The sequence below is a fragment of the Geotrypetes seraphini genome, chromosome 11 (genome assembly GCF_902459505.1).
Source record: "Geotrypetes seraphini chromosome 11, aGeoSer1.1, whole genome shotgun sequence".
NCBI classification, from domain to species: domain Eukaryota; kingdom Metazoa; phylum Chordata; class Amphibia; order Gymnophiona; family Dermophiidae; genus Geotrypetes; species Geotrypetes seraphini.
The window spans coordinates 59,168,009-59,194,235 of NC_047094.1; the positions used below are offsets into that span (position 1 = coordinate 59,168,009).

At 41.6% G+C, this 26,227-nt stretch overlaps 1 protein-coding gene across 2 annotated transcripts in view; it reads right to left on the reverse strand.

Annotated features, from left to right (window-relative positions):
- Window positions 1-416: 416 nt before the first annotated feature.
- SRL (sarcalumenin) overlaps window positions 417-26,227 on the reverse strand; it is an 85,455-nt gene continuing 59,644 nt past the window's right edge. Inside the window, exons 5-8 of one of the 2 annotated variants that reach the window (XM_033914707.1) lie at window positions 18,318-18,353; window positions 9,402-9,518; window positions 8,598-8,831; window positions 417-2,174 (exon numbers count right to left, since the gene is read on the reverse strand). In XM_033914707.1, the coding sequence (XP_033770598.1) occupies window positions 1,363-2,174; window positions 8,598-8,831; window positions 9,402-9,518; window positions 18,318-18,353 (1,199 nt within the window). In that variant the 3' untranslated portion in view covers window positions 417-1,362. The remainder of the gene's footprint in view (window positions 2,175-8,597; window positions 8,832-9,401; window positions 9,519-18,317; window positions 18,354-26,227) is intronic. The other variant, XM_033914708.1, reaches the window with a different exon arrangement.

Genomic DNA, 26,227 nt, shown 5'->3' on the forward strand with positions numbered 1-26,227 from the left:
AGGAAACTGACAAATTATAAACTCCTCAACAAAACTGGAAGTATTACTGTCTTGCATGAAACTCCACAAAAACTCAGTCATCCTGACTTCTACGTAATAAACATGCAACACTGACACAAAGTCAAACTGAAAATCAATTAACCCTCTGAGCCCTGCCAGGCCTGCTCTTGATTGCCAATGAAGTAACAAGAAGTTCAGTCAGTGCATACACTAATTGTCTCCCTACACATGAATAGACTATCATGTAAAACAATCAAATATCCTCTCAGAGGAAGTGGTGGAGGCAAAACAGTAAAATAAAAAAAATCAAGACAGTCTGGGACAAACACAGATGATCCTTAGTTGCAAGGAAGTGGTGTGGTTGCCATATTGGTGTACAGTACACTTATTGCTATGCAAGAAAGTGAAGCTATAGATGGAGATCAAATGCGGTTTATGGTATCATAACAGGAAGGAAACTAGGCAGACTAGGGTTTTATCTGGCATCATATTCTTTCTCCGTGTTTCTCCTGTGAGACGGACAGGAAGATTTGGAGTTTACAACCCTTCTATCTTGCACACATCGTGCCCTTTTTTCCTAGTCCCTCACGACAGACTCAAAGTTTGGAGTGTCTATAAAGGATGTGCCTATAGAGACATGTATTACATTTCCAGTATTTTAAGCAAAACCTTGTAATGAAATCTCTTCCACAAAATAGAAGTCATTATGGCTTACAGTATCAGATAACAATATGTATTAGAAACAAGACAGTGGATATCTAGACAGTCTGCAATGTAACTTTTTACTGGCTCTTTCTCTGCATTACTAATTTTCCTGTATTATCCCATCTCTTTAGTAGAGGAGTAGGCTCACGACTAGTATACAAATCAGGGATGCCCAGTTCTGCTGCTTCTTGTGATTTTGGGTAAGTCACTTAGATTTACATTGTCTCAGGTACAGAATTTAGATTATGAGCCCTCCAGGGCCAGGAAAATACTTAGGTGTTCCTGAATGTAAATCACCTCGAGCTAGCCCTAAAGAAAGCATGAGTTAAATCCAAAATTCTTTCCCTTAGTGTATAGAAAGACTGAACGTTCTCTTCTGAAGTCCTGTATCTGCAGAGCAGCTTTGGTACATCACCCTTGACTTACCTTGGGCCTTCTTTGGAAATAAAACAACAAAATTAACATCAGTGATTCACAGTTTCTTCCTTTATCTTATCTCCACCCAACTTCCCTCCTTTGTCATGGACTCAAAGTCTCATTATAGCTCTTGCCAGTTTGGCACTCAAAGGGTTAATAAACCATATTTTTTTTTTTTGGACAAATAAGACATAAGCTCATTCACCAATGGAACACATGAACTTTACATTACATAATATGTTAAGGTTTCTTGTAGCGGTTTTTGGGGGTTTCACCACACCCTGTTTTGTCACAGTTGAGGACACTTGGCTTCTTCCCTAAGCCAATACTTCCCAAGAGATCTGGAAGCTCATGTGCGATGGCCCTTTCAATCTTCTCCAAAAGGCATCCTCCCATATAGGAGCACTGCTGAGATAGCAACTTGAAACTGGAGATAGGGTTGATGCTAAAGAAGTCCTTGTAAGCCTCACGGTTAGGAAGGTCAAATTTGCTTACATTTGTTTTGGCTAGAATGGTTTTGAAGATAAGAAACTTGTCTGGATCATCTACAATGTCTTTGAAGATGAGCTCTCCATCACTGAAAAAGGTCATCTTATCCTTATAGGTCTGCAAATAGCGATCAACCAAGAGGGCATGAATGCGAACTCGGATGGCATGCTGGCGGATAAAGGCAATTTTGTTCTCTAATCTGTTTTCAATAACTTGGTTAAGATCTTCCAGAAGGGAGATCTCTTCTTTAAGGAATAGTTCCTTGTGGGTCTCAGGATGGTATTCGGTTGGCCAGAAAGAGCTGACATAGACTCTTGGAGGTTCTGTGACATTGATCAGTGGAGCCAGACTCCAGAAGAGTGCACCATAGACTCTCATCAGCTCTTGAGTTGCTAGACTGTCTGCTTTGTTTAGGATGATCCTGATCTGGGATTCCCGCCCTTTCAACTGCCGGAAAAGCATTTCTAGCTCCAGGCCAACATCAAGCTTGGTGGGGTCAAAGACAATAAAGATGAGGTCAGCTCTGTCAATGAACCACTGGCAAACATCATTGAATGGGTAACCTTAAGAAAGAAAAGAAAAAAGGCAAAACATTATTATAGAAATCTATGTTCAGCCTATCGTTCAAACATTAAAAACATTGGCCAGTGAAATTTGTATAAACCTGCATTTATATGTTCCCATTGAAAGACATCCTTATGCATCACCTATAATAGTTTTTCATCAACTAAATGTTATTTCTGCAAAATATTTCTGAGAAATGCAAATAGTATTACAATGAAAAGAAAAATGGATTTTATGATATGCATTGGCCCATATGGATAGCTCCAAATCTGTAGAGCCTTTCTTTGACCAGATGATTTCTATAAGATCTTCTGTTTTCTTACTTACATTACATTACATTACATTAGGGACTTCTATTCCGCCTGTGCCTTGCGGTTCTAGGCGGATTACATTTTAGAAGATATCTGGGTAGTTCCAGTAGAGTTACATTTCGGATAGGAGTATATTACAGTAATAGTAAGGAGTTATGATACCTCAAGTTCACAGAAGATAATACTTATCACAGAAGTTATTACATATAACAGAAGATAATGCATTTTGTAGAGGTAATACATGTCAACTTGATCGTTTAAATCGGGTGTAATGTAACTTAGAAAACTGCTTTTTTGTTTACATTCTCTTTCTATCCTATTGTCAGAGTATAAGGAAAAGATGAACACAGGATGATAACCAGAATTTTCATAAACTTTTTTTTTTACTTTTTTGAACATGTATTTATATATTCATTTGCAGAAATAATATAAAAAAAGATTAGTTTCTAACCTCAGCAAACATTCTTATAGATGTGTCTAGTGGTCTTGAAACAATAGGTTTCTGTATCCCAACTTACAAGTTATTTGCAGAAAACTGTCAATCATATTTTCAACTCCACCTCCTTCCTGCCCTCTCAGGGCTAGATGCACTAAAGTCTCCAATCATCTAATGATTGTTAGCGACCGATTGTATTTGCCGACCCAATACATAAAATGGCTCACCATGTGGTTTTCCGCATGATCACTCACTCTCTGACTCAGCTGCAAATTATGTATATGCGATGCAAATTAGCTGACTGAAGCGATGCACAAAAAATAGCATTCACCTCCATTGACCCAAAAAAAATGAGAGGTCTAGACACAGATGTGCGTGTATAACAAACAGTAAGAAGCAAAGCAAGGAGACCCAATATTCCGCGGGAAAAAGGAAGCAATCCAAATAAAGACAGTCTGTGGAAAACACAATGTTCTTGACTTTCCTTTTAAATTTTCTAAATGTCTTCTAATTGTATAAAACCTTATCCACATAGATCATAAAAAGGCTAACAGACATGACCCAGGCCATGTTTCGGCTGACAAGCCTTCCTCAAGGGTTCTAAGATGTTAAACTGAGAGACAATTGTAAACATAAGTGTGTTAAGGGGTGTTCTAGTGGATGGTGTGCACTAAAGTGAAAGTGAAATATGGCATGTCTTTTGATCATGCAAGAAAGAGAAAATTATCTCATAAAAAGATGTGCTATGAAACTTTGGAGATGCCAAAGTTAATATATGACAAAATAGAGGCGAGACTACCTGTGCACCAGAATGTGATAACTGGTAAGATGTATTGGTGAAAAGACCCGACACCATTTATGGGCATATTCAATGAAAATGCTTAAGAAACCAGTGTATAATAATTATATATAGAAAGTGATCTTAGAAAGAAAAGACTCAACTGTCTTGGGCGGTGAGGGTAATGTTTAACAACCTATCGATGGCAAATGATCTATTGAATTTGAGGAAAGTTACCAAATCTTGAAAACACTGATCTAGGGAAAATATAACAATGTGTAACTAAATTGGATTAGAAACTAATTAAAAGTAAAATGAAAGATTGATGATTAAAATGGAAAATATGTGGAATAAAAAAATGTATAAAATAAAAAGGGGACTAAAACCAAAACACATGAAACCAGATCAAGATCGACAGAAAAAGCATAATTATGACAAATGACAGAAACTAGCTTAAAAACTCTTCCAACCATAGGATAAAAGAAGTGTTTGAATAATGGGAATGTCAAAATCTAAATTTGAAATCAGTTATTACAGAACAACGCATTGACAGTGCTAAAGATATTTTATAACGATAACGCTGATGTTAAAAAGAAAAATGTCTGAAAAAGGACAAAACTGAACAAATTTTAAAAACATTGCAATTATCCATATAAAACATACTAAAAAACTGACTAAAAAGCTTTGAATGCAGGTTAAATAGAAGTAGGCTAAACGATCTGCCTGATGGATACATTATATCAGTTAAAAAGAGCACTAGTGAGAAAAAAAATTAGTGCACTAAAATGGTTGATACAAAGGAGACAAATTTAAAATATCAGAGCACCAAACCTGGATTTGGATAGAGAATTAAAAATTGTTTAAATTCTGAATGAATTAGTAAACAATTGAGGTATATACAGGAAGTCTATAATGATTTCTTAAGCATTTTCTTTGAATATGCCCATAAATGGTGTCGGGTCTTTTCACCAATACATCTTACCAGTTATCACATTCTGATGCACAGGTAGTCTCGCCTCTGTTTCGTCATATGTTAACTTTGGCATCTCCAAAGTTTCATAGCACATCTTTTTATGAGATAATTTTCTCTTTCTTACATGATCAAAAATCATGCCATATTTCACTTTCACTTTAGTGCACACCATCCACTAGAACACCCCTTAACACACTTATGTTTACAATTGTCTCTCAATTTAACATCTTAGGACCTTTGAAGAAGGCTTGTCAGCCAAAACACGGCCTTTGTCGGGTCTGTTAGCCTTTCTATGATCTATATGGATAAGTTTTCATACTATTTGAAGACGTTTAGAAAAAATAAAAGGAAAGTCAAGAACATTGTGTTTTCCACATACTGTCTTTATTTTGTGTGTGTATAACACACACATACACACACAATATCTGGCCCATACAAAAATACCGTGCCAGCCCCCCATTGATGACAGCCCTCCACGATGATCCCCACCCCAGACAACCCACCCTAGAATGAATGGAGGCAGGAGGGATGCCCACTTCCTCCTGCCAATATGGAGACCCACTCTGCATCAGCCAAAATTGGCAGGAGGAATGCCTACTCCCTCCTGCCACTGTAACCCCCCCCCACACACACACAGATACTCTCACACACACATGGCTCTCCCAAACCAAACCAACCCCTCCCCTGCTCCCTTTCCTAAAACAAAAAAAAAAAAAAATCAGCAGGAGGAATGCACATTCCCTCCTGCCACCAGATGCCCCCAACCCCCAGCCCTTCCCCACACTACCCTGAACCTTCCTCATCCCTGGAAATTAGTTGACAGCAGGAGGGATGCCCAGTCCCTCCTGCTCCACAGGCTTCCACTGCAAGATAGCGGGCCTTTACCTTCCCGGTGCATCCTGGGATGCATGGGGAGGGGCCTTAGGTCCTTCCCCCATACATCCCAGGATGCATGGGAAGGGGAAGGTCCACCATTCTGCAGTGGTGGGCCTAAGGAGCAGGAGGGACTAGGAATCCCTCCTGCTGTCAACTAATTTCAAGGTATGGGGGAGGTTCGGGGTGGTTTCGAGGGTTCATGGGGCATCCGGTGGTAGGAGGGAGTGTGCATCCCTCCTGCTGATTTTTTTTTTAGGAATGGGGTGGTCAATTCGGGAGGGCCTTGAGGGAGTGGGGTTAGTGCAGGGGGAGGTTTGTGGTGGCAGGAGGGAGTAGGCAATCCTCCTGTCAGTTTTGGCTGGTACAGGAGGGGGTTTCCGCAGTGGCAGGAGGGAGTACATTAGAATAAACTATAGGAATGAGGCAGGAGAAGATGCATGCTCTGGTGCTATCTGCCTCAGGAGTGTTATATCACTGTGACTCAACCACTGAAATGACATTCCAGGTGCTAGCCACAAAGAAACAGGAGATGCTACCTTCTCAATACTATTTTTTGAGCAATACAGATTTCCTCATCTCATGCTTGTAATTTTCAATTGTTCTATTTTAAGACACATATTCATTGCTTTATTTTAACTTTTTTCACATGTTTTTATTATGTTTATTTCAAATATTGATTTTGTTTACTAACATATTAATTTTATATGCTGATGATTTAAATATTGACTTTTCTCATAAATATTGATGTTGTTTTGTTTACATTTTTGTTCATTTTATTCTAAAGACTCCTGAAGCAGGCCATAGGTTCAAAACACGTGCGTGTTGAGTCCAAATAGATATAATAAAGAAATTGAGCACCTAAGATCGCATTCCAGGTGCTAGTGCATGCCTTGACACATTTTACTGTTTTGGAATTACTACAGTGTTTCTCTTGTCCCATTTCCTATGGACTTCTTAAACTGGGAGTTCTAAGAAGGGAGAACAAATATCAGTCATTGCTTAGAAAGCCAGGTCAGGAGCAGTAGAATATTTTTCATTAAGAGGGCCAAACAGAACTCTGCCAATCCTTCCTCCATCTCCCCCTTTGCTAATGCTGAATGGAGTAAAATATTGGTAGGCCATGGCCCCTCAGGCCTCCCCATTCCGTTACCTATAATCCAGGTTGCTTGTTTGTACTTGTTCCAAGACCACCACCCCTACTGTTTATTGTGCTGGTTTATTGTGCATAATCCAGTTTTTGGACCTCTAGACAGACGGATTTTCACAATAGGCCTAACAGAAATGCTTGAGACATATTAGCGTACGTTGGAGGAAATCTATGAAAATCAATCTAATGCATATTCATTAAGATAAGGGTTCTCATTAAGATAAGGGTTCTCAACCCAGTTCTCAAGACAGACCTAGCCAGGGATCTCAAAGTCCCTCCTTGAGAGCCGCAATCCAGTCGGGTTTTCAGGATTTCCCCAATGAATATGCATTGAAAGCAGTGCATGCACATAGATCTCATGCATATATTGTGGAAATCCTGAAAACTCGACTGGATTGCGGCCCTCAAGGAGGGACTTTGAGACCCCGGCACCTAGCTATTCAGGTTTTCTTGATAACTGCTATGAATATGCATGAGATAAATTTGCATACATTACCTCCATTGTGTGGACATTTCTCTCATGTATATTCATTGTGAGCATCCTGAAGACTTGACTAGCTGAGTGTGTCCTCAGCATTAGGATTACCGTATATACTCGAATATAAACCTCGATTTTTGGGACAAAAAAACTGGCCCACAAATGGGGGTCTTGGTTTATATTCAGGCCAGCGCCCACCTGCCCCCCTCCTGGACTTGTTGCAGGCCACCGCTGGGCTGCCAGGCTCTGTACCCTGTCCCCCTTCCCTGCCCTGTCCATTGTACTTCCTCTCTGCCGATAACCTACATGCCATGCCGTGTGCCTGGAATCCTTGGTGGTCCAAAGGTGTAGTGGGCAGGAGCGATCTTTCCGTGCTCCTGCCCTGCTGCTGAGCCGGTTGCTGCTGCGAGTTCTGGCAATTCAGCTGTACCAAGCAAGAGCATGCTTCCTGCGCTGCTGCTTATCACTGAGTGGCTTCCTGAATGGCTGTGGCGAGTCTCACAAGAATTCACAGGAGCTGCTCCTGCTTGGTACAGCTGAACCACTAGAACTCGCAGCAGCGACTGGCTCAGCAGCTGGGTAGAAATGTGGAAAGCTCGCTCATGCCTGCTAAACATCTGGATCACCAGGGATTCCAGGTACACGGGTCATATGGAAGGCGTGGCGGCATGCAGGATATCAGCAGAAAGGAGGTGCAATCAACAGGGCAGGGAGGGGAGACAGGGTGCAGAGTCTGAGAGGGAGGGGGGACAGGGTGGAGAGCCTGGCAGGGTGGGAAGGGGGCTGAGTGCAGAGCCTGACAGGGGAGGGAGGGAGGGAGGGAAAGGGGCAGGGTGCATTGCCTGGCAGGGAGGGGGCTGGGTGCAGAGCCTGACAGGGGAGGGAGGGGGCACTGGATGCAGATCCTAGCAGGGCAAGACACTTGAATATTAAGCCACTAGTCTTATATTCGAGTCAACCATTTTCCCTCCTTTGGGGGAGGAATGGGGGGTCTCAACTTATATTCAAATTGACTTATATTTGAGTATACACAGTATTCTAAAAATCTGACTAGCTGGGGGAAGGGGAGCAATGGATGAGTTTGAATACTACTGACCTATATTCACCATCTGCTTTCTGCCTATTGGCTTTTACCTCTCCAGTATTTCTCTATTGTCTAGGATCCCTCTGTTTTCTTTTGTGTTCCTATGTGCCTGCTCAGGATATTGGTCAACCTGTAAAGTAAAATTTAGGCCAGGAAGCTCACAGATATTCTTTGTGGAGCAGGCATCCTCTGATAACAGCACCATTAGCATGTAAGAATGCCAGTGTCAATGGCTTAATGATATTTTATCATTTAATTTTGTTTTTAGCCTGGCTGTTTCACATTAAACAAACTCAGCCTCTTGTGGAGGAAATAATGACAGAGAAGAGAGGGTCTTACCTCGCTCTTGCTGCTTGCGGTTCTCAATAATGCCAGGAGTATCTACGAAGGACACTCTCTCCAGGAGCTTGTGGGGGATCTCAATCCCAATTAGCTTTTCCAGGAAATTCTGTCCAAACTTCTCAAGAGGGGAGAAGGAGCGACCACTGTCTGCAGCCATCACAATGCCCTCAATGGTCTTCATTTTCGGACCATGCATAAGCACGGTGAACTCGGAGGTGGTGGGTTCAGCCCCTGCACAAAGAATAGAAGCAGAGAGCTGAGAAAATGCATTACTCTACTGTCACTATCTGTCAGGTTGAGGAAGTGGGTGAAAAACATGCATTTATATTAGTGGTATGCATTTAGGCCCTGAAAAAGGTGACATACATCACTTGTCAATCTTCAGTTACCTAAGAACATCAGCTATCTGAGACTCGTCCTCATTCAAGGTGGCTCAAAAGGGACCATATTCTATCATTCATGTTTAAATTTAGTATGTAAATATTAGTGATTTATTTATAGAATTATCTCCCTTTGCAGGTGCTTGTAAGAACAATTGTCCTACAGAAATCTATACACTTTTGGGGTATATGGAAACGAGCAATAGTGCCTTATTGAGACTTACAATACCAACTTTGTGTATAGATGAATTTTGCATCCTCGAGTCAGCATGCAATCAACTGGTGACCATTACCAGTGTAGAGCTGATAGGGGGTCTTATCCATGCGCAAAATGGATAGAATTAGATGGCGTCCATTACTAGTGTAGAACTGACAGGAGTTTCATGCATCCCCAACATGCATAGAATAAGCTACCCATTACCAGTATATAGCTGGTAGGCACTCTCATCCAGCCCCAGGAGGTAGTTTATCATGGTGGATTTGCCCACACTCCAAGGTCCCAGGAAGAGCACCATTGGCTTGGAAGTGATTTCCCCATCTGTGGAGATGAAGAGAATTTTTAAAAAAGTTAGCAAGGAAGAAATGTGGCTTTCCAAGCTCTCAAGATCTTCCATCATCTGGAGTGATGAATAATTAGTCTGAATAATCAGCACTGGACTTCAAAAGACTGAGCTGAAACATTCTGGCCTGCACTATTAGCCTTTCAAGCACACATTGCATCACACAAAGCAAGCTGATGTGTTAGACCAGGAGGCAGATGGCTGAAGCATTAGCCTCTTCACTGCAGCCATACCAGTGAGGTAGCAACCTTATTTTGGTTAAAAGGCATTCTTTTTTTTTACCTTTTTTAAAATATTATATATATATATATATATATATATACTAGTCTTTAAGCCCGTTACATTAACGGGTACTAGAGTAGATGTCTGTATGTATGGTGTGTTGTTGTTTTTTTTATTTGTCTCTCTCCCTGGACGCTGTCTGTCTGTCATTCTTTGTGTCTGTGTCTTTCCCAGGTCCCCTGTCTGTGCGTCTTTCTTTCTGTCTGTCTCCCTGGCCCCCCCTGCTTGCCAAAGCAGCCCCCTTTCACCTCTCCCCCTGTTGTGCAATGCCTGCCTGCTTTGCGGCCCCCCTTCTGCTCCTCCCTCTCCCCGATTGCTGTCTGCCCCCAGCACAACTCTCCCCCCCCAAAGCAGCCCCCTTTCCCCCTGTTGTGCAATGCCTGCTTGCTTCATGGCCCCCCATCTGTTCCTCCCCCCCGATTGCTGTCTGGCCCCAGCACACCCCTCCCCCCAAAGCAGCCCTCTTTCCTGCCTGCTCCATAGCCCTTATTTTTCGCTTCCCCTCCCGTTCTTCCCCTCCCTCCATCCACCCATGTTTGCTTCCGCCGCTGCCGCTCCTGTTCAAAGAGGCCTGCTTAGGTTCACAAACGGCTGTAGTGAACCTCGCAGGCCACTCTCCATATGGTAGCATGTTCCCTCTGACGCAATCGTGTCAGAGGGAACGTGCTCCATGTGGAGAGTGGCCTGCGAGGTTCGCTACAGCCGGCCGCAAACCTCAGCAGGCCGCTTCAAACAGGAGCAGCAGCAGTTGATGCGGGAGGGGGTACTCGTGGACATGTTCCTTACCGGACACTGCCACCGCCAGCGCTGCTCCGCACCCCCTTCATCTTGCCCTCTGGTGCGCCAAGCCAGCGCATGCGCGTAAGCCGCTGGCCATCCGCCTCGGGGGGGGGAGGAAGAGAGAGAGCGGAGGGGCGGCGACGGCAAAGTTAATGTAAGGGAGACGCTGCGTCTTTCAACAGGGAGCAGGACAGAGCATAAGCCGCACATGCGCACTTCCTATGTGTCGCTACAGCTCACGGAAAACCGGCACACACATAGGAAGTGCGCATGCGCGGCCTAGCGTTTTATTATATTAGATATATAAACCAGCATGTGATTGACAACAAATTTCCAGCTCTCCATCTTAACCAAAAGTCCCAGGTTGTACCTCAAACTAAATTTTGACAGTTGGCTTCCCTCGAAATGTTTCAGATGTGACATCTGCACTGGCTAAATAAATGTTTCTTCTGCTTCCTTTTTAGAGGTTCTCTAGCCAGCTATCAATTTGATTGTACAAATGCTGGAAGTACCATTGAACAGTACATGTCAGGTAACATGGGACTCAGAGCCAAGAATCTTTTGTACCTTTCAAGCTCTTCATTCCCCTACTTCCCTGTCACCTCAATTAAAAATGTATTTCTAATATTTATTTATTAAATGTATAAATCACTTAGAATTTCTGAAAGTTATAAAGTTTAAAACATACTATATCAGTAATAAATTGTTAAAATAACCAAATATATAAAACCAAAACCATAAAACAAGAATAGCATTAGCAGAAGCATAAACCATCCTAGAACTAAAAGACATCAATTTCCCATTAAACTGCTTTTAGAAATTATTCCAAACCAGTGGTGCTCAAATAGTTGTGTCTTCAAACACTTTCTACATAACATTGAGATAATCCTTAATGGATGTCAACTCTTTAACCGCCACATTTGGCCAGGCCTGTCAGCACTGCGCTCACATCAGTGGCTCACTTGAGTTATCTGGCTGCTTTACCTCTTTAGAAATCTTAAATGCTGAAAAAAAATGGTGTTTTATAATAATGCCTATACACTGTGGGGCTCATTTTCAAAAGAGAAAAATGTCCAAAAAACAGCATACACCGTCACTTGGATGTTTTAATTGCCAAAATGTCCAAGTGTCAATTTTTGACACTAATTTTTTAGATGTATTGCAGAGCATTCACTCTCTAGGGCATCTGGGTGTGAAACAGGCATGGTTTGGGCGGGATTTGGCAGGCTTAGCACTTGGAAGTCTTGCAGAGATAATCAAAGCGTTTTCAAGACATCCAGGGCGTCATTTAGATGTTCGGTGTTAACCTGTTTTAAAATCGAATAAGGGCCATAAAGGTACCCAAACTAACCAGATGACCACTGGAAAAATGAACGTATGGTCCCCACATTCCCCCTGTGGTCACTGACCCCCTTCTCACCCCCCACAGATGTACATGAAATAGTACATACCTATCTCTAGAACAGTAGCCCTTGGTATGGGAAAGCCTAGTAGAGTAGCATACAAGTGTCTTAAGTAGCCTGGTGGGTGGTCCAGTGAACCATAAAGAGGAGGACCCAGGCCCATAAGCCACTCTACCCACTATATTTATGATGGAAAGTTTGAGTCTCCCAAACCTACTGTACTGCCTTGTGACACCTGCAGCCATAAGGGCTATTGGGGAGGTAGACATGTGGGTATAGTAGGTTTTGGGGGAGTTTGGGAGGGCACCTGGCAGTCTTTATGTGAAGTTCACAGCAGTGCCCTCTAAAGTACTTCACTGTCCTGTTGAGATGTCTGTGTGGCCAGTCCATTAAGATGCTGGCCCCTCTCACATCCAAATGAGCTTGATTTGGACGCTTTGAATGATGTTTTTTTGTATTCAAAAATGGCCAAAAAAGTTTGATGTCTTAAGGGCCAAGACGTCCAAATAATTCATTTTTGGAAAAAAAAAAAAAGAAGAAATTGGGGGGATGTCTAGTGGTTTTGTAAATGAATGTTTCCCTGCCCCGACATTTGGACATCTTGCGGGATACATACAAAGCCAGACTTAGATGCACTATCGAAAATGCCCCTTCGTGTCCAACAGATAGAACCTTGGAATAGGAAAGGTTGCTAGAACTTATGACTGCTGACTTTTCTGACTGGCACAGTGATCATATTTTACACAATACTGATCAGTTTCAAACACAAATGGTCTTCAGGTAAAATGCTGAGGGCTGAGTAAACCATACCAGCTGCAGAACTTGGTTAGACCATGGGTTGCCTAAACAATACATAATGAAAATGAGGCTACGGGGTTAAGAGAGCAACATAGAGAGGCTATGAGACCAAATGAGCCTTATTGTCAAGAAACAAGTCTACAGCATCTCTGTTATACAAGTTGTGACTTGCAATCTGAGCCTGAATGCCTTATTTTTAAAGAGTGAGTTTATATGCTAGTTTTTAACTGCTTTTTTGGTGGCTACAGTTAATGCCTGTGTGTGAATGCCCTGAATCTTGGACTTGTTAAAATCAGTTATTTTTTTTAACCAGTTGGGCCAACTCTAAAATCTCAAAACAGGGAAGCAAATAATGAGCATAATAGCAAGAGAAGAATCAAAAGAACATAAGAATTGCCATATTGGGACAGACCAAAGGTCCATTAAGCCCAGTGACCAAAGGTCCATTAAGCCCAGTGCTCCTTCAAGTCCGGCAACTTGCTCCCAACAGTGGCCAGTCCAGATCATTTAGAAGATCAATTCCCTCTTGTTCTTCCCCAGCAGTGCCAAAACCAGGCCTACCTGGCTAGTAATTATTAATCTAATCTAATATGCAATTTATTATTAATCTAATCTAATATGCAACACTACCATTTTCTTCAAGGCAGTTTGAAATAATAAAGAAGCAATAAACAAACTAGGGGAAAATACATTGATTAGCTGAAATGCTAAAATCCTAGATACTATCTAAAAAAAAAAAGTCTTCAACTTTTTATGAAAACTAAAATATCCAAATTCGGTCCTAATGTGCACTGGCAAATTATTCCAAATAGAGATAGCAGCATAGATGAATGAAGAGTTAAACCAGTATCTTGCAAACTGTGTGCTGCGGGATTCCGGTGTGCCGCGAGAGATTCCAGAATTTATTTTTAAAATTCCCTTCATAAGAAATAATTCATAAAATAAATATACACTAGAATAGATGAAATGTACATTGTCTGTCACCGCCGGCACCTCTCTACCCCCGGTGTACCTCTGTAAATGTTTGCAAGCACCAGCAGAATCTTCCACCTGCTGCTCGCACCAGCCTCGACTCCCCTCTGATGTCATATCCTGTCATGGGACCAGGATGTGACATCAGAAGGGAGCCAAGGACGGTGCAAACAGCAGGTGGAAGATTCTACTTGTGCTGGCAAACATTTACAGAGGTATAATTTCAATTATAATATGCCGCAAAAAAACATTTGTTCCGTTTAGTGTGCCGGAGCTACAAAGGTTTGCAAGATACTGAGCTAAACTGATGTTTTGATCACAGATCTTTGAACATGGATAAGATAGTAAGAGTATATGCTCAATCTAGCTGAGGATGAGTGAAGTTGTGCAAAAAGCAAAATAAGATAATCAGAGGAATCAGCTTGTAGAATATGATGGACCAAACAAATAGATTTAAACTCTATACTTTTCCTAATGGGTAACCAAGGAAGTCTGTCTAGAGCAGTAGATGCACTATCAAACATAGATGTCTTGTGGGTTAAAAAATGGACATTTTCGCCATCTGATTTTTGTACGTTTTTCTCAAAACATTCACGGCCTCTTTTACAAAGCTGCGCTAGCGGCTGCACTGCGCTAACGGCCCCGAAGCCCATAGAGATTTAAAGGGCTTTGGGGCTGTTATCGCGCAGCAGCTGCTAGCACGGCTTTGTAAAAGAGGCCGTCAAAGTCGGATTTAGACATCCTATCAAAAATGCCCCTCCACGTATCTTTATAAAATACTAATGTAAGATACAGAAATTGCAACTTGAATGCAGATGTGGACATTTACATCTATTTAAGAGCAGGTGTAAATACCCATGCATAAAGTTTACAAGTAAGTAAGCAGATTAGAGTATTTTATAATCAACATGTTTACTTGTTGCCCAGACCACACACCCAGCAATGCCTATGGTAAAAGCAAGTGTATTTATATCATTGTGCAAACATTTATACCTGGCATTATTTTATAAAAAAGAAAAGCACAAAACAAGCCTCAATAACATTAGCACAGCAAACACAAAAAGAGGCAAGTGAGATGTCTTAATCCAACCAATAAAGCTACATTTATTAGTCCACAATAAAGTTCAACAAAAAGAAACTTGCTCATCTGTAGTGGTCCCACTAGAATCCCAGTTTCGGCAAGAGCCTTCCTAGGGGGCTAGGCTTGGGAGCTGGAAGGAGGGGAGCTGTGACTCATTGTCAACGGGAGAGTGAGTATCTCCCTAGTCTCCTGAGGAAGGCTCTTGCCGAAAATGGGATCCTAGTTGGGACCACTACAGATGAGCAAGTTTCTTTTTGTTGGACTTTATTGTGGACTAATAAATGCAGCTTTTTGTGGTTGGATTAACATAACATAACAGTTTATATACCGCAGGACCTTGAAATTCTATGCGGTTTACAATGATTAAAAATGCTACAAATTGAGTAGAACTAACAAAGTTAGAGATTGGTAATTAACAGTTCTAAAAATCAATTGTTGTGGGAGACTGTGCAGTTCAGCTATCACAGTACTTCCGGAACAGATATGTTTTTAGGTGTTTCCTAAATTCCCCATAGTTATTAGCATGCATAAGAAATTGTTCCAGATCTTTTCCCCATAATGCAGCTTGATAAGAGAAAAGATTGATGATGTTTTTTAAATTTACCTCCTCTAAATGGTAGTAATACAAACTTAAGGTGTGAGCTTCTCTTATGTCTATTGGGTGCCAAACCGAATAGTACCTTGAAGCAAAAACAGCCAAATTTGAACTTGGCACATGCTTCCATCGACAACCAATGCAGGAGTCGGTAGGAAGGGGTTATGTGATCAGATTTCTTCAACCCAAAAATCAGCCTGACTGCTGCATTTTGCACCAGTTGTAATCTCTGCATATTCTGGGAAATTGCCATATGGGCGATATTACAGTAATGGCTCAGTATAAGGGATTGTACCAGAATTCTGAATGATGAAGCTTCGAAGTATGCTCTAATGGACAGAAGCTTCCAGAGAGTGAAAAAAACCTTTCTGACCAAGGAGTCCACTTGGTTTTTCATGGTTAGGCCCTGGTCCAGTATTACCCCCAGAATCTTCATTGTAGGTTGAATAGGGTAACTGAGTTTATTGATGCTTAGTGATGCTTTAGTGTCAAGTTGGTGTGGCGAGGCTACAATGAATTTTGTTTTTTCTGAATTTTTTGGTCGTCCATTGTTCCATCAAGTTTAGTACTTCTGTTGCCATAGGGGTAGCTTAAGAGAGAGAAGTAGCGAATGGGATAATAATCGTAAAGTCATCTGAGTAATTAAATAATTTTATCCCCTGCTGGGTCAATTGTGCACCTAGTGATGATATGTAAACATTGAAAATCAATGGGAATAAATGCGGAACACCAGATGGATTGCTCCAGGTATTAGAGAGGTTGTAATTGAGACGTACTTGATAGGTGCGGGACATAAGGAAACCTTAGAACCATTCTAACACCTCTCCTCTGATACCAATAGTGTCTAAGCATTGTAACAGTTTCTCATGATCCACCAAGTCGAAGGCAGAACTCATGTCAAGTTGCATGATCAGGGCATTAAGGAGCGTAAATTATCCAAGATGGCCGCAATAACTGTCTCAGTGCTAAACAAAGGTCTAAAACCAGATTGAGTTTCATGTAGGAGAGAGAACTGATCAAGGTACTCCATCAATTGAGTATGAACCAATCCTTCCATGATTTTTACAAAAAATGGAATAGATGCCACTGGTCTATAGTTAGTTACTGACGTTAAGGATTCTTTATGATTTTTTGGAATTGGGGTTATTATAATGTGACCATTATTAGTAAGGAATTTTCCATTTTTTAAGTTGTCGGTCAAATAATTCAACAAAGTTAGTTTAAAGTTTGATGGAGCTGCTTTCATAATATCTGGGGGACAGGAGTCCAGAATGTTGTATGATTTAGTGTACTTATTATATAATTTGATATAATTATTCCATTCTAAATCTCAGAAGGAATTCCAAATCATATCCGCTGGTATTTCGGTTCCTTGTGTTTTAACTATTTAATGTGCATTTATGTCATTTTTTGAACAGTTATTTCTTAAGTTTCTAATTTTTGAATTGAAATGTTGTGCTAGATCATTTGCTGAAGGTAGCTTAATGTTGTTCATGGACTGAGTGTGGCGTGTGGTGTCAAATAAATTTGAAACTAAGTTGAACAGTTCTTTTGTGTTGATTCCTTTCAAGATAATGTTGAATGTGTCAATTATGGATGAGTAAAATGCTTTATGTTTTGCTTTTATCAGTTGTTTGTAGCTTTTTATGTTGGATCTCCAATTGATCCGGTCTGATATTTTTCCCGTTTTTTGCCAGATCCTTTCTAGTCGTCTTACTAATTGTTTCATTTTTAATAGTTCACTGTCAAACCATTTATTATATTTATTTGAGCAATTTTTACTATTTCGTTTAGGAGCAATTTTATCTAAAATGGATGTGCTTGTTTTCATCCAGTGATCTCAAAAATCAACCTCTTCTCCTTTTTCCACTCTTGCTTCATATTGTGACCAGCATTCCTCTGGATTGATATGACCTCTTGTGAGATGTTCTTTTTTTATCCTTGGGTATGTTTTAGATTTTAGATGAGTCCAGATTAGATTAAAGTAATAAGTAAAATGATCAGACCAGATATCATGACACCAAGTTCCGTCAGATAGAGAGATAGTAGGATCTAAGATCTCCTTTGTGGACATGGCTACCATGTCTAAATGGTAGCCTTTTTCATGTGTTTGTGTGGGTAAAGGGAGATTATAATTAAGCAAAGATAAGAAGTTTTTGAAATTTTTCACATCTGGATTGTCCTCGTCATCTAAATGTAAGTTAACGTCTCCTGCAATAATATTATATGAAGGAGTAATTGAATAATGTAGAACGAATTCGCAGAAGTCCTCTTAAGCTTTTGTCCAACTTTTTGGTGGAATATAGAATAATATGTAAGAGAGGGATTCTTCTATTTCCTTATTTCTAATTTTACAGGCTAGTATTTCTAATTGATTGGTTATTTTGGAATCCAATAATTCAAATTTGAGTCCTTCCTTAAGAATAACTGCTAATCCTCCCCCTCTTCTGTCCTCGCGATTTAGCGTGTGAATTTTAAAGTTATCTGGTAGGAGGTCATTTATTATTGGATCTTCTTCAGAAAATAGCTATGTTTCCATTAGAAAGAGACAGGCTATTTGCTTGCTGATGATCCAATCTTTGACTAAGAAAGCTTTCTTCCTTAAGACGTCTCACTTGCCTATTTTTTGTGTATGCTTTACTATTTTATAAAAGCCACTTTACATGCATATGTTCCTACATATACATGAACATGGCTTTATAAAATTACTCCCTAAGTACAAGCCCCCATGGGATGTGCTAATTCTGAACAGCAAAACAAGCTGCTGCAGATATATTTCAGATGAAGACGAGCACTGGAAGAATGAGAGACCAGTAATGAGACTGCTGACAGCAATAACATGCAGATGTCAAGCATTCATACCAACCTGTGCCTGAGCTGACAAGGGTGCGTCCTTGGTAAGCTATTAGCAGAGGCAGGGAGACACAAAGACAAGGTACATGAGTAGGAAGTGAGGAGGAGGAGAAGGAGAGGGAAAAGCTATCAGAAATGAACCAATAAGGCAGTCACTTTGGACTTCCTGCGCATAGAATGCAGAACCAATTAAAAATGAAGACATAATTAAAGAATGGGATGAGAACAGGTAGATGGGAATAATTGCTGAATATTTGAACCTTATAATACTTTTTACTGATTCTGTATTTGCAACTAATAGAAGATACTATAACACCTTAATCCCTCTGTAAAGCCCTGACCAAAATGAGTACTTTTAAAAAATTGGTGTGTCCGTCTGAGCTGGTGCAAAAGATGGTGAATAATGTCCTTGAATATGCATGTATTCCTATGTAAGATGGGGAAGGTATGCGTATGTAACCCTGGTCTTGCTCCTACTCAGTCTCGGGGTGCCTGCAACCAGTGCTGGGCGAAGGCCGGGGCCATGACAAGTCCCAGTAGGCCAGAGGTTAGCTTCCCCTGTGTTCAAACACTAACCAGGTGGTTACTCAAGCTGTGGTGCACTTGATAAACTTTACTTGACTGTCCCTTTGTAATTCCAACTAATAACCATTTATACTTTGAATGCAGAACACAGAAATTGGTAAAAGCTGTTACAGTCCAGTCATATCCTTCATGCCTTCATCGTATTTCCCAACCTCTGCACACCAGTTCTTTCATTCTCGTAGTGAGCCACTTCAGGTCCCACCTCTTCCCTCAGCCCAGGAGCACGCTATCTTCATGCTGAACTGTAACAATTCAGTGAGGCTCCCTATCTAGTTAAGTCACTCATTCTCATTTATCCCATGGAGGTGAGTATCCACACTGTCTCTGTCCATCTTCTGGTATCGGCCCTCAGGTGAAGGGTCCCTTTGAATTTCTGACCAGTGAGCCACGCTGGGTCTCAATCTCTTTCTTCAGCCCGGGGACACCCTTTCTTCCCCACCAAGCTCTAACAATCTTTTGCTAGCTCTGCTAGCAAACCACCTTTTGGACACTCACCCCATAAGCTGATATCACTCCCAGGAGTCTCCTTTAGTATCACAGGCTCTGGTGGGAAATTAGGATAACCAAAAGCCTTACTTTTTTTACTCCTCACCTCTCTTTTATACTCCTCTCCCTTCCCATCTAGGTCGGGGTTTTCCAACTCTTCCTATATAGTTCTTTTACCCAAATGCATAAGCATACTTAGTGACTCCCTACAGAATCCTGTGCCTCCTGCCCTGCATGTAGATTTTTGGCCTGCCCAGGCCATACACCCTTGGAATCTGTGCTCCTGGAGAATCTCCATATGTAAGTAGCAGCTTTCTGAAAGTAAATCTACATGTATAAATCAATCTACACATGAAAATACTGCTCTTTACACATGAAGATGCTTTTAATATTACCTCTTTGTAATATTACCTCTTTGTAGACTAACTCCAGTCCTAGTTTTACCCCATTAGGGTAAAACCAGGGATGGATTGGTCTGTCCTTGAATCTGGAGCCAGCTGGAAAGCCTGGAAAGAAAGAGTATCGAGCAGGAACACTGAGAAAAATAATCCAAACCAGCCTCAACCAAATAAATGTAAATTAGGATAAATTTAGCCACTTTAGTAAAGAATTATGGGTGACAGTTGCTATTGCTTTATTTTAGGTTGTAGCAATAGCTTGGAAAATAATGTTATGGTACAGTTTAGTATTCAGTATCTGATCAATTTCTTTGACTGGGTGACCAGAGAATTGGCTAGAGGGAGTGCGCTAGATATGGTGTATTTAGATTTTAGCAAAGCTTTCGACAGTGTTCCACACAGGTGTCTAAATAGATAAGCTGAGTGCCCTCGATATGGGCACAAAGTGATGGACTGGGTCAGGAACTGGTTGAGTGGAAAGGGATGTTATCTGTGGTGTTCCTCAAGGTTCGGTTCTTGGGCCTATTCTTTTTAACATTTTTCTAAGCAATATTTCTGAAAGGCTGTCGGGTAAGATTTGCCTGTTTGCAGATGATACTAAAATCTGCAATACAGTAGACACCTCTGATGGTGTGAATAGCATGAGGAAGGACCTATCGAAGCTTGAAAAATGGTCTGAAATTTGGCAGCTAAAATTGAATGCTAAGAAGTACAAGGTCATGCATTTGGGCTGCAAAAATCCGAGGGAACGGTACAGTTTAGGGGGTGCAGAACTTTTGTGCATAAAAGAGGAGCGGAACTTGGGTGTGATAGTATGTGATGATCTTAAGGTGGCCAAACATGTTGAAAAGGTGATGGCTATAGCTAGAAGGATGCTAGGGTGCATAGGAAGAGGTATGGCAGGTAGGAAAAAGGAGGTATTGATGCGAGACCTCATTTAGAATATTGTGTGCAATTCTGGAGACCACATCTTCAAAAAGATATAAACAGGATGGAGTCAGTTCAGAGGAAGGCTACTAAAATGCTTGGTGGTCTTACTCTTCATCATAAGGCATTGGAGGACAGACTTAAAGATCTCAATATATATACTTTGGAGGAAAGACGGGAGAGGGGAGATATAATAGATATGTTTAAATACCTAAGTGGCATAAATGCACATGAGATGAGTCTCTTTCATTTGAAAGGAAGCTCCGGAATGAGAGGGCATAGGATGAAGTTGAGAGGCTCAGGAATAATCTAAGGAAATACCTTTTTATAGAAAGGGTGGTAGATGTGTGGAATACTCTCCTGGTGGAAGTGGTGGAGACAAAAACTGTATCTGAATTCAAGAAAGCGTGGGACAGGCACATGGGATCGCTTAGGCAGAGGAGGAGATAGTTGATGCTGTGGATGGGCCATTTGGCCCATTTGGCCCATATTTCTCTGTATTCTTTTGGAGGGGTAGTTGTAAAATTCAGGTAATATTTTTTTATAGGAATATTTATTGCAGATTAGCAAACATGTTGGTAAATATAAACTTGCATGGTTGTAGTCAGGAACACTGGATGCTCCTGACTGTAGAAAATACAGACTGAATACTCCATGTTCTGCACACTATCTTAAATGTACCAGAGATGGGATAAATTATTACCCCACTGAGTCCACAGGACCCAAATTGCATCTCCACCTGGCACTTTCCCTGGCACAGAGTGCAACCCTTTCCCAAACCCCTCGGCAGCACCTATCAGGAGCTACTCATACCTTATTGAGTCCTAGGAATGGGTAGATCAACCCTTAATAGCAGTCTCGTGGAAAAGGGAGGGAGAAGTAGAGAGGAAGGAAGAAAAAGGGGGAAAAAATTTGATTGTTTTTTTTTTAATGTGGGAATGGAATAAGTCTTTCCTATCTTTGACATGGAGATCCTTTCTTAAATATATGATATTTTAATGTATTGTACACCTCTGTATTCTGATTGATCTAGGCAGTATATCAAATTTTAAATAAACTTTAAACTACCACTCAGACCTAAGCTCCCACTTAAGGGATATGAAATTAAATGCAAGCTGTGTTATTCAGTTCACTTACCCCCTCCCCCCTCTATTACAAAACTGCAATAGCGGTTTTTAGTGCAGGCCAGCACGCTGAATGCTCTGCTCTGCTCCCGACGCTCATAGGAACTCTATGGGTGTCTGGAGGAGCGCAGAGCATTCAGAGCGCCGGCCTGTGCTAAAAACTGCTATCGCGGTTTTGTAAAAAAAAAAAAAAAAAAAAAAGGGGGGGGGGTGATAATGAGCTGCTTTGCAAGAAAAGTGTGTTAAGGACAAAGAACAAAACATTTTGCCATTTAACACACACTATTTAGCTACAATCCTGATTGAATAAATCTATTTTGTTGATTGGAAAACACTGTATCAAACCCCCTACTTTTTGTTTGTTCACACTATAGACCAGTGGTCTCAAACTAGCGGCCCAGGGTCCACATGGGGCCCACCAGGTACTATTTTGAGGCCCTCAGTATGTTTATCATAATCACAAAAGTAAAATAAAACAGTTTCTTGATCATATGTCTCTTTAGCTATAAATTACAATATTATTATTAAGATTTAGCCAAAAGGAAAGATTTATAAACTATGGGGCTCATAATCGAAAGAGAAAAACGTCCAAAACCCGGCCTAAGTCGGCACTTGGACAAACATTGCAAAATACATCCAAATGCCGATAAAAACAACTTAGGTCTTCATAGTGCTGCTGAACGACCTTAGTTAAACGGGGCGTTTCAGGAGGAGTGTCAAGGGTGGGATTTGGGCAGGACGTGGGCAGGCTTAGGCTTAGTCGTATTGCATGTATAACCGAAAGTTAAACAGCACAGGATCGACGGAACTTGGACGTTGTGACTTAGACCATTTAAAACATGGTCTAAGTCAGTGGTTCCCAACCCTGTCCTGGAGGACCACTAGGCCAGTCGGGTTTTCAGGATAGCCCTAATGAATATGCATGGAGCAGATTTGCATGCCTGGCACCTCCATTATATGCAAAGCTCACTCATGCATATTCATTAGGGCTATCCTGAAAACCCGACTGGCCTGGTGGTCCTCCAGGAGAGGGTTGGGAACCACTGGTCTAAGTCACAAAAACCCACCTAAAGTGACCAGATAAGCACTGCTAACACATAATACAGACCCCCACACATTACCCCAGTGATCACTGACTCCCCCCCACCCCCATAAAAATATTAATCACAATTAGAAAATTGTGCCTCCAGAACATCATCACCTGGTAGCCTGGCATAGGAAAGCCACTAGCTGCTGTGTTACTATGCTGGATTGAGACATATCTGATGGACTTTGGCAGTTAAGTGGTTTTTTTGGCCTAATGCTATGATTTCGGATCACTGTGCCTTTGGGCCCTGTTGCCACATTTTTTTCACGTGTGGGGTTATGTAACCTGGTGCTTTTGAACATTGACTGTGCAAGCTATTACAGTGCTTTCTTCACCCTACCGGTTTGTTTGTGTAGGAGTGTATGTGAAGTGGAGTTTTTTGCCAAATGAAGCTGAACTGAGGCTTTTTCTCCACTTCTTTTTTTGTTTTCTGTTTGATTGAGTGTTTCTCCTGCTGTGGATGGTTGGGTGTATGTATGTTTAAGCCTTGTAGCGTTGCTGAGCAGGTTCGTTTGTTCTGTGTGGGGTTGTGTTTGAGATATTTATGAGACTTAGGGTTGCCCCAGTCCCGCCCTAGCTCTGTGCCCCGCTACCTGCTTTGGTCAGGCAGAAGGCAATCCGCACATAAGCGGATTGCCTCCTGCTCAACGCAATTGAGAGGAGGCTTTTCAAAACCCGGACAAAGTGCCAGATTTTGAAAAGCCATCCGAATCCCCGGACATGCCCTCAAAAGGAGGACATGTTCGGGAAAATCCGGATGTCTGGTAACCCTATGGGTACTCAGGCTCATATCCCACTCTAACTACTACACATGGTGGAATATGCAAGTCCTCTAAACCAGTGGTTCCCAACCCTGTCCTGGAGGACCACCAGGCCAGTTGGGTTTTCAGGATAACCCTAATGAATATGCATGAGAGAGATCTGCATATAACAGAGGTGCCAGGCATGCAAATCTGCTCCATGCATATTCATTAGGGCTATCCTGAAAACCCGACTGGTCTGGTGGTCCTCCAGGACAGGGTTGGGAACCACTGCTCTAAACACACCCAAATCCTACTCTGCCTACATATAGGTGACACCTACAGCATATGGGCTATTGGTGTATTGTACAGTTGGGTCCAGTAGGTTTTGGGTGGGTTTTAGAGGGCACATCATACACTACAAGGGGGTTATGATGAAATGTATACCTAGGCCTTTTTATGTGAAATTCACTGCAGTGCCCCCTAGGGTGTCCCACTGCTCTGCTGGGATGTCTACGTAGCCAGCCTACTAAAAATGCTGGCCCCTCCAACATCCTAATGGCTTGTTCTGTGCACTTTTCTTTTGGACTTTTTTTTTTTTTTTTAATGGTTCAAAAAGATAGACGCATTGAGGACAAGCACATCTGAGAAATGGCCACTTTCAAAATAAAAAGATAGACATTTTGCTGTTTCGAAAAAGGTCATGTTTGCTATTAGATTTTTGTGCGTGTTCTGCAAAACATCCAAACTCAGATTTGGATGTCATATTGAAAATGCCCCTCAAAATGTTGCAATCAGTAGAGCAGTGGTATAATCTGGGACAAAGCACTCCCTCCTCCAGACAGTAGGAACGTGCATGGATTGGTCGCAGGGTTGTGGGCTACATGCATGCAGCCATCAGCTCTGCTGGTTCCCCACCCCAGAATAGGAAGTTGACGTCAGAGGGGGGCAGGGCCAGCGGACAGCAGACTCATAACCATTTCAGCACCCCCAGGCTCCCTGCATTCAGGGTGGACCCCTTTCACTCTACCCTTGGTATGCTACTGCAGTATAGAATGGGCCTTGGTGTTTAGTTCTTTGTATGTATTCAGTGTAATTGCTAAGCAGGGTTATCACTTGCTCTTGTCAATAAAGATAATATAATAGAACGGGGAGTGAATTTTATTAATTCTTTTCCTTACAGGCTGACCAATTTTAGGTTCGGTTTCAGTTATGGCACTGAAACTGGCTCAAAAACTTTTTTTCGGCCTGGTTTTGGTCGAAGGCTACAGCCATGGTTTCAGTTTCATCTGAAACTGTGTATTCAGTGAAAGTCAAAAATTTGTGTTTTGTGCAGTTTTTCTCACTCTCCTCCCTTCCAAATAGGAGTTACTTTTTCCCCCTTCCCACTTGTAGGTGTCCCCCGCACCTTTGGGCCTAACTTACATTTGCTGGCAACCTAGGAGTGTAATCAGGGCAGGAGTGAACTACAGTCACTAATGCCTATGCTGGCTCTGCTCTCAAAATGTCTGCCACAACCTATAGAAGCAATCTTATAAGACTGCCACAAGAAGTCAAAGCAACCATTTTGAGAGTAGGGCTAGATCAACTGGAGATCACTTCTTCTCTGACTATACAACTAGACAATCATAGATTGTAAGGTAGTCTTAGCTGGGTGTAGTCTTTCTTTTTTATGTGTACTGCAATTAGAAATAATACAGTTATGATCTTGCAAAGCAATTTATATGGTAAATCGAGTGTTCCAAATAAATGCTTTTAATACTTAGAGTTAGCAGGGTTTTAAATCTGTAAATCTGAGATAATAAACTCCATAGGAATTAGCCTCTCTGTGGAGATATGACATCAGCTGTCTCCAAATGTGGCACAAAGTCAGCTATTGTATAAGCACTGTGGGGCTCATAATCGAAAGAGAAAAATGTCCAAAAACCGGCCTAAGTCAGCACTTGGACGAACATTTCTCAAAAACGTCCAAGTGCTGATAATAAAAACGGGTTTTGGACGTATTTCTAAACGACCTAGGCCTTCATAGTGCCACTCAACGTCCAAAGCTAAACAGGGCATTTTGGGAGGTGTGTCGAGGGCGGGGGTTGGGCGGGACGTGGGCCAGCTTAGACTTAGTCGTACAGCATGTAAAACCGAAAGTTTTACAACAGAGCTTAGACGGAACTTGGACGTTGTGACTTAGACCATGTAAAACATGGTCTAAGTCACAAAAAAACCACCTAAACTCACCAGATAAGCAATTCAAACACATAACACAGACCCCCACACACTACCCCAGTGATCAACAACCCCCCCACCCTCATAAAAATTTTATTCACAACTTTAAATTTCAGCCTCCAGACCATCATCACCTGGCCGCCTGGCATAGGAAAGCCTAGTTGTCCAGCCCAGAGGCAGCTTAAGTCATCTTGGGGGTGGGTTAGGGACCCATAGAGAAGAGGACCCATGCCCATAAGCCCCTGTAATCACTGCATTGATACTGAAACATGTGCACTGCTCTATACACCCCCAAAACTCTTTTTTACTGGCATATAAGTGGGTCCTGAAGCCATAAGGGCTATTAGGGTGGTAGA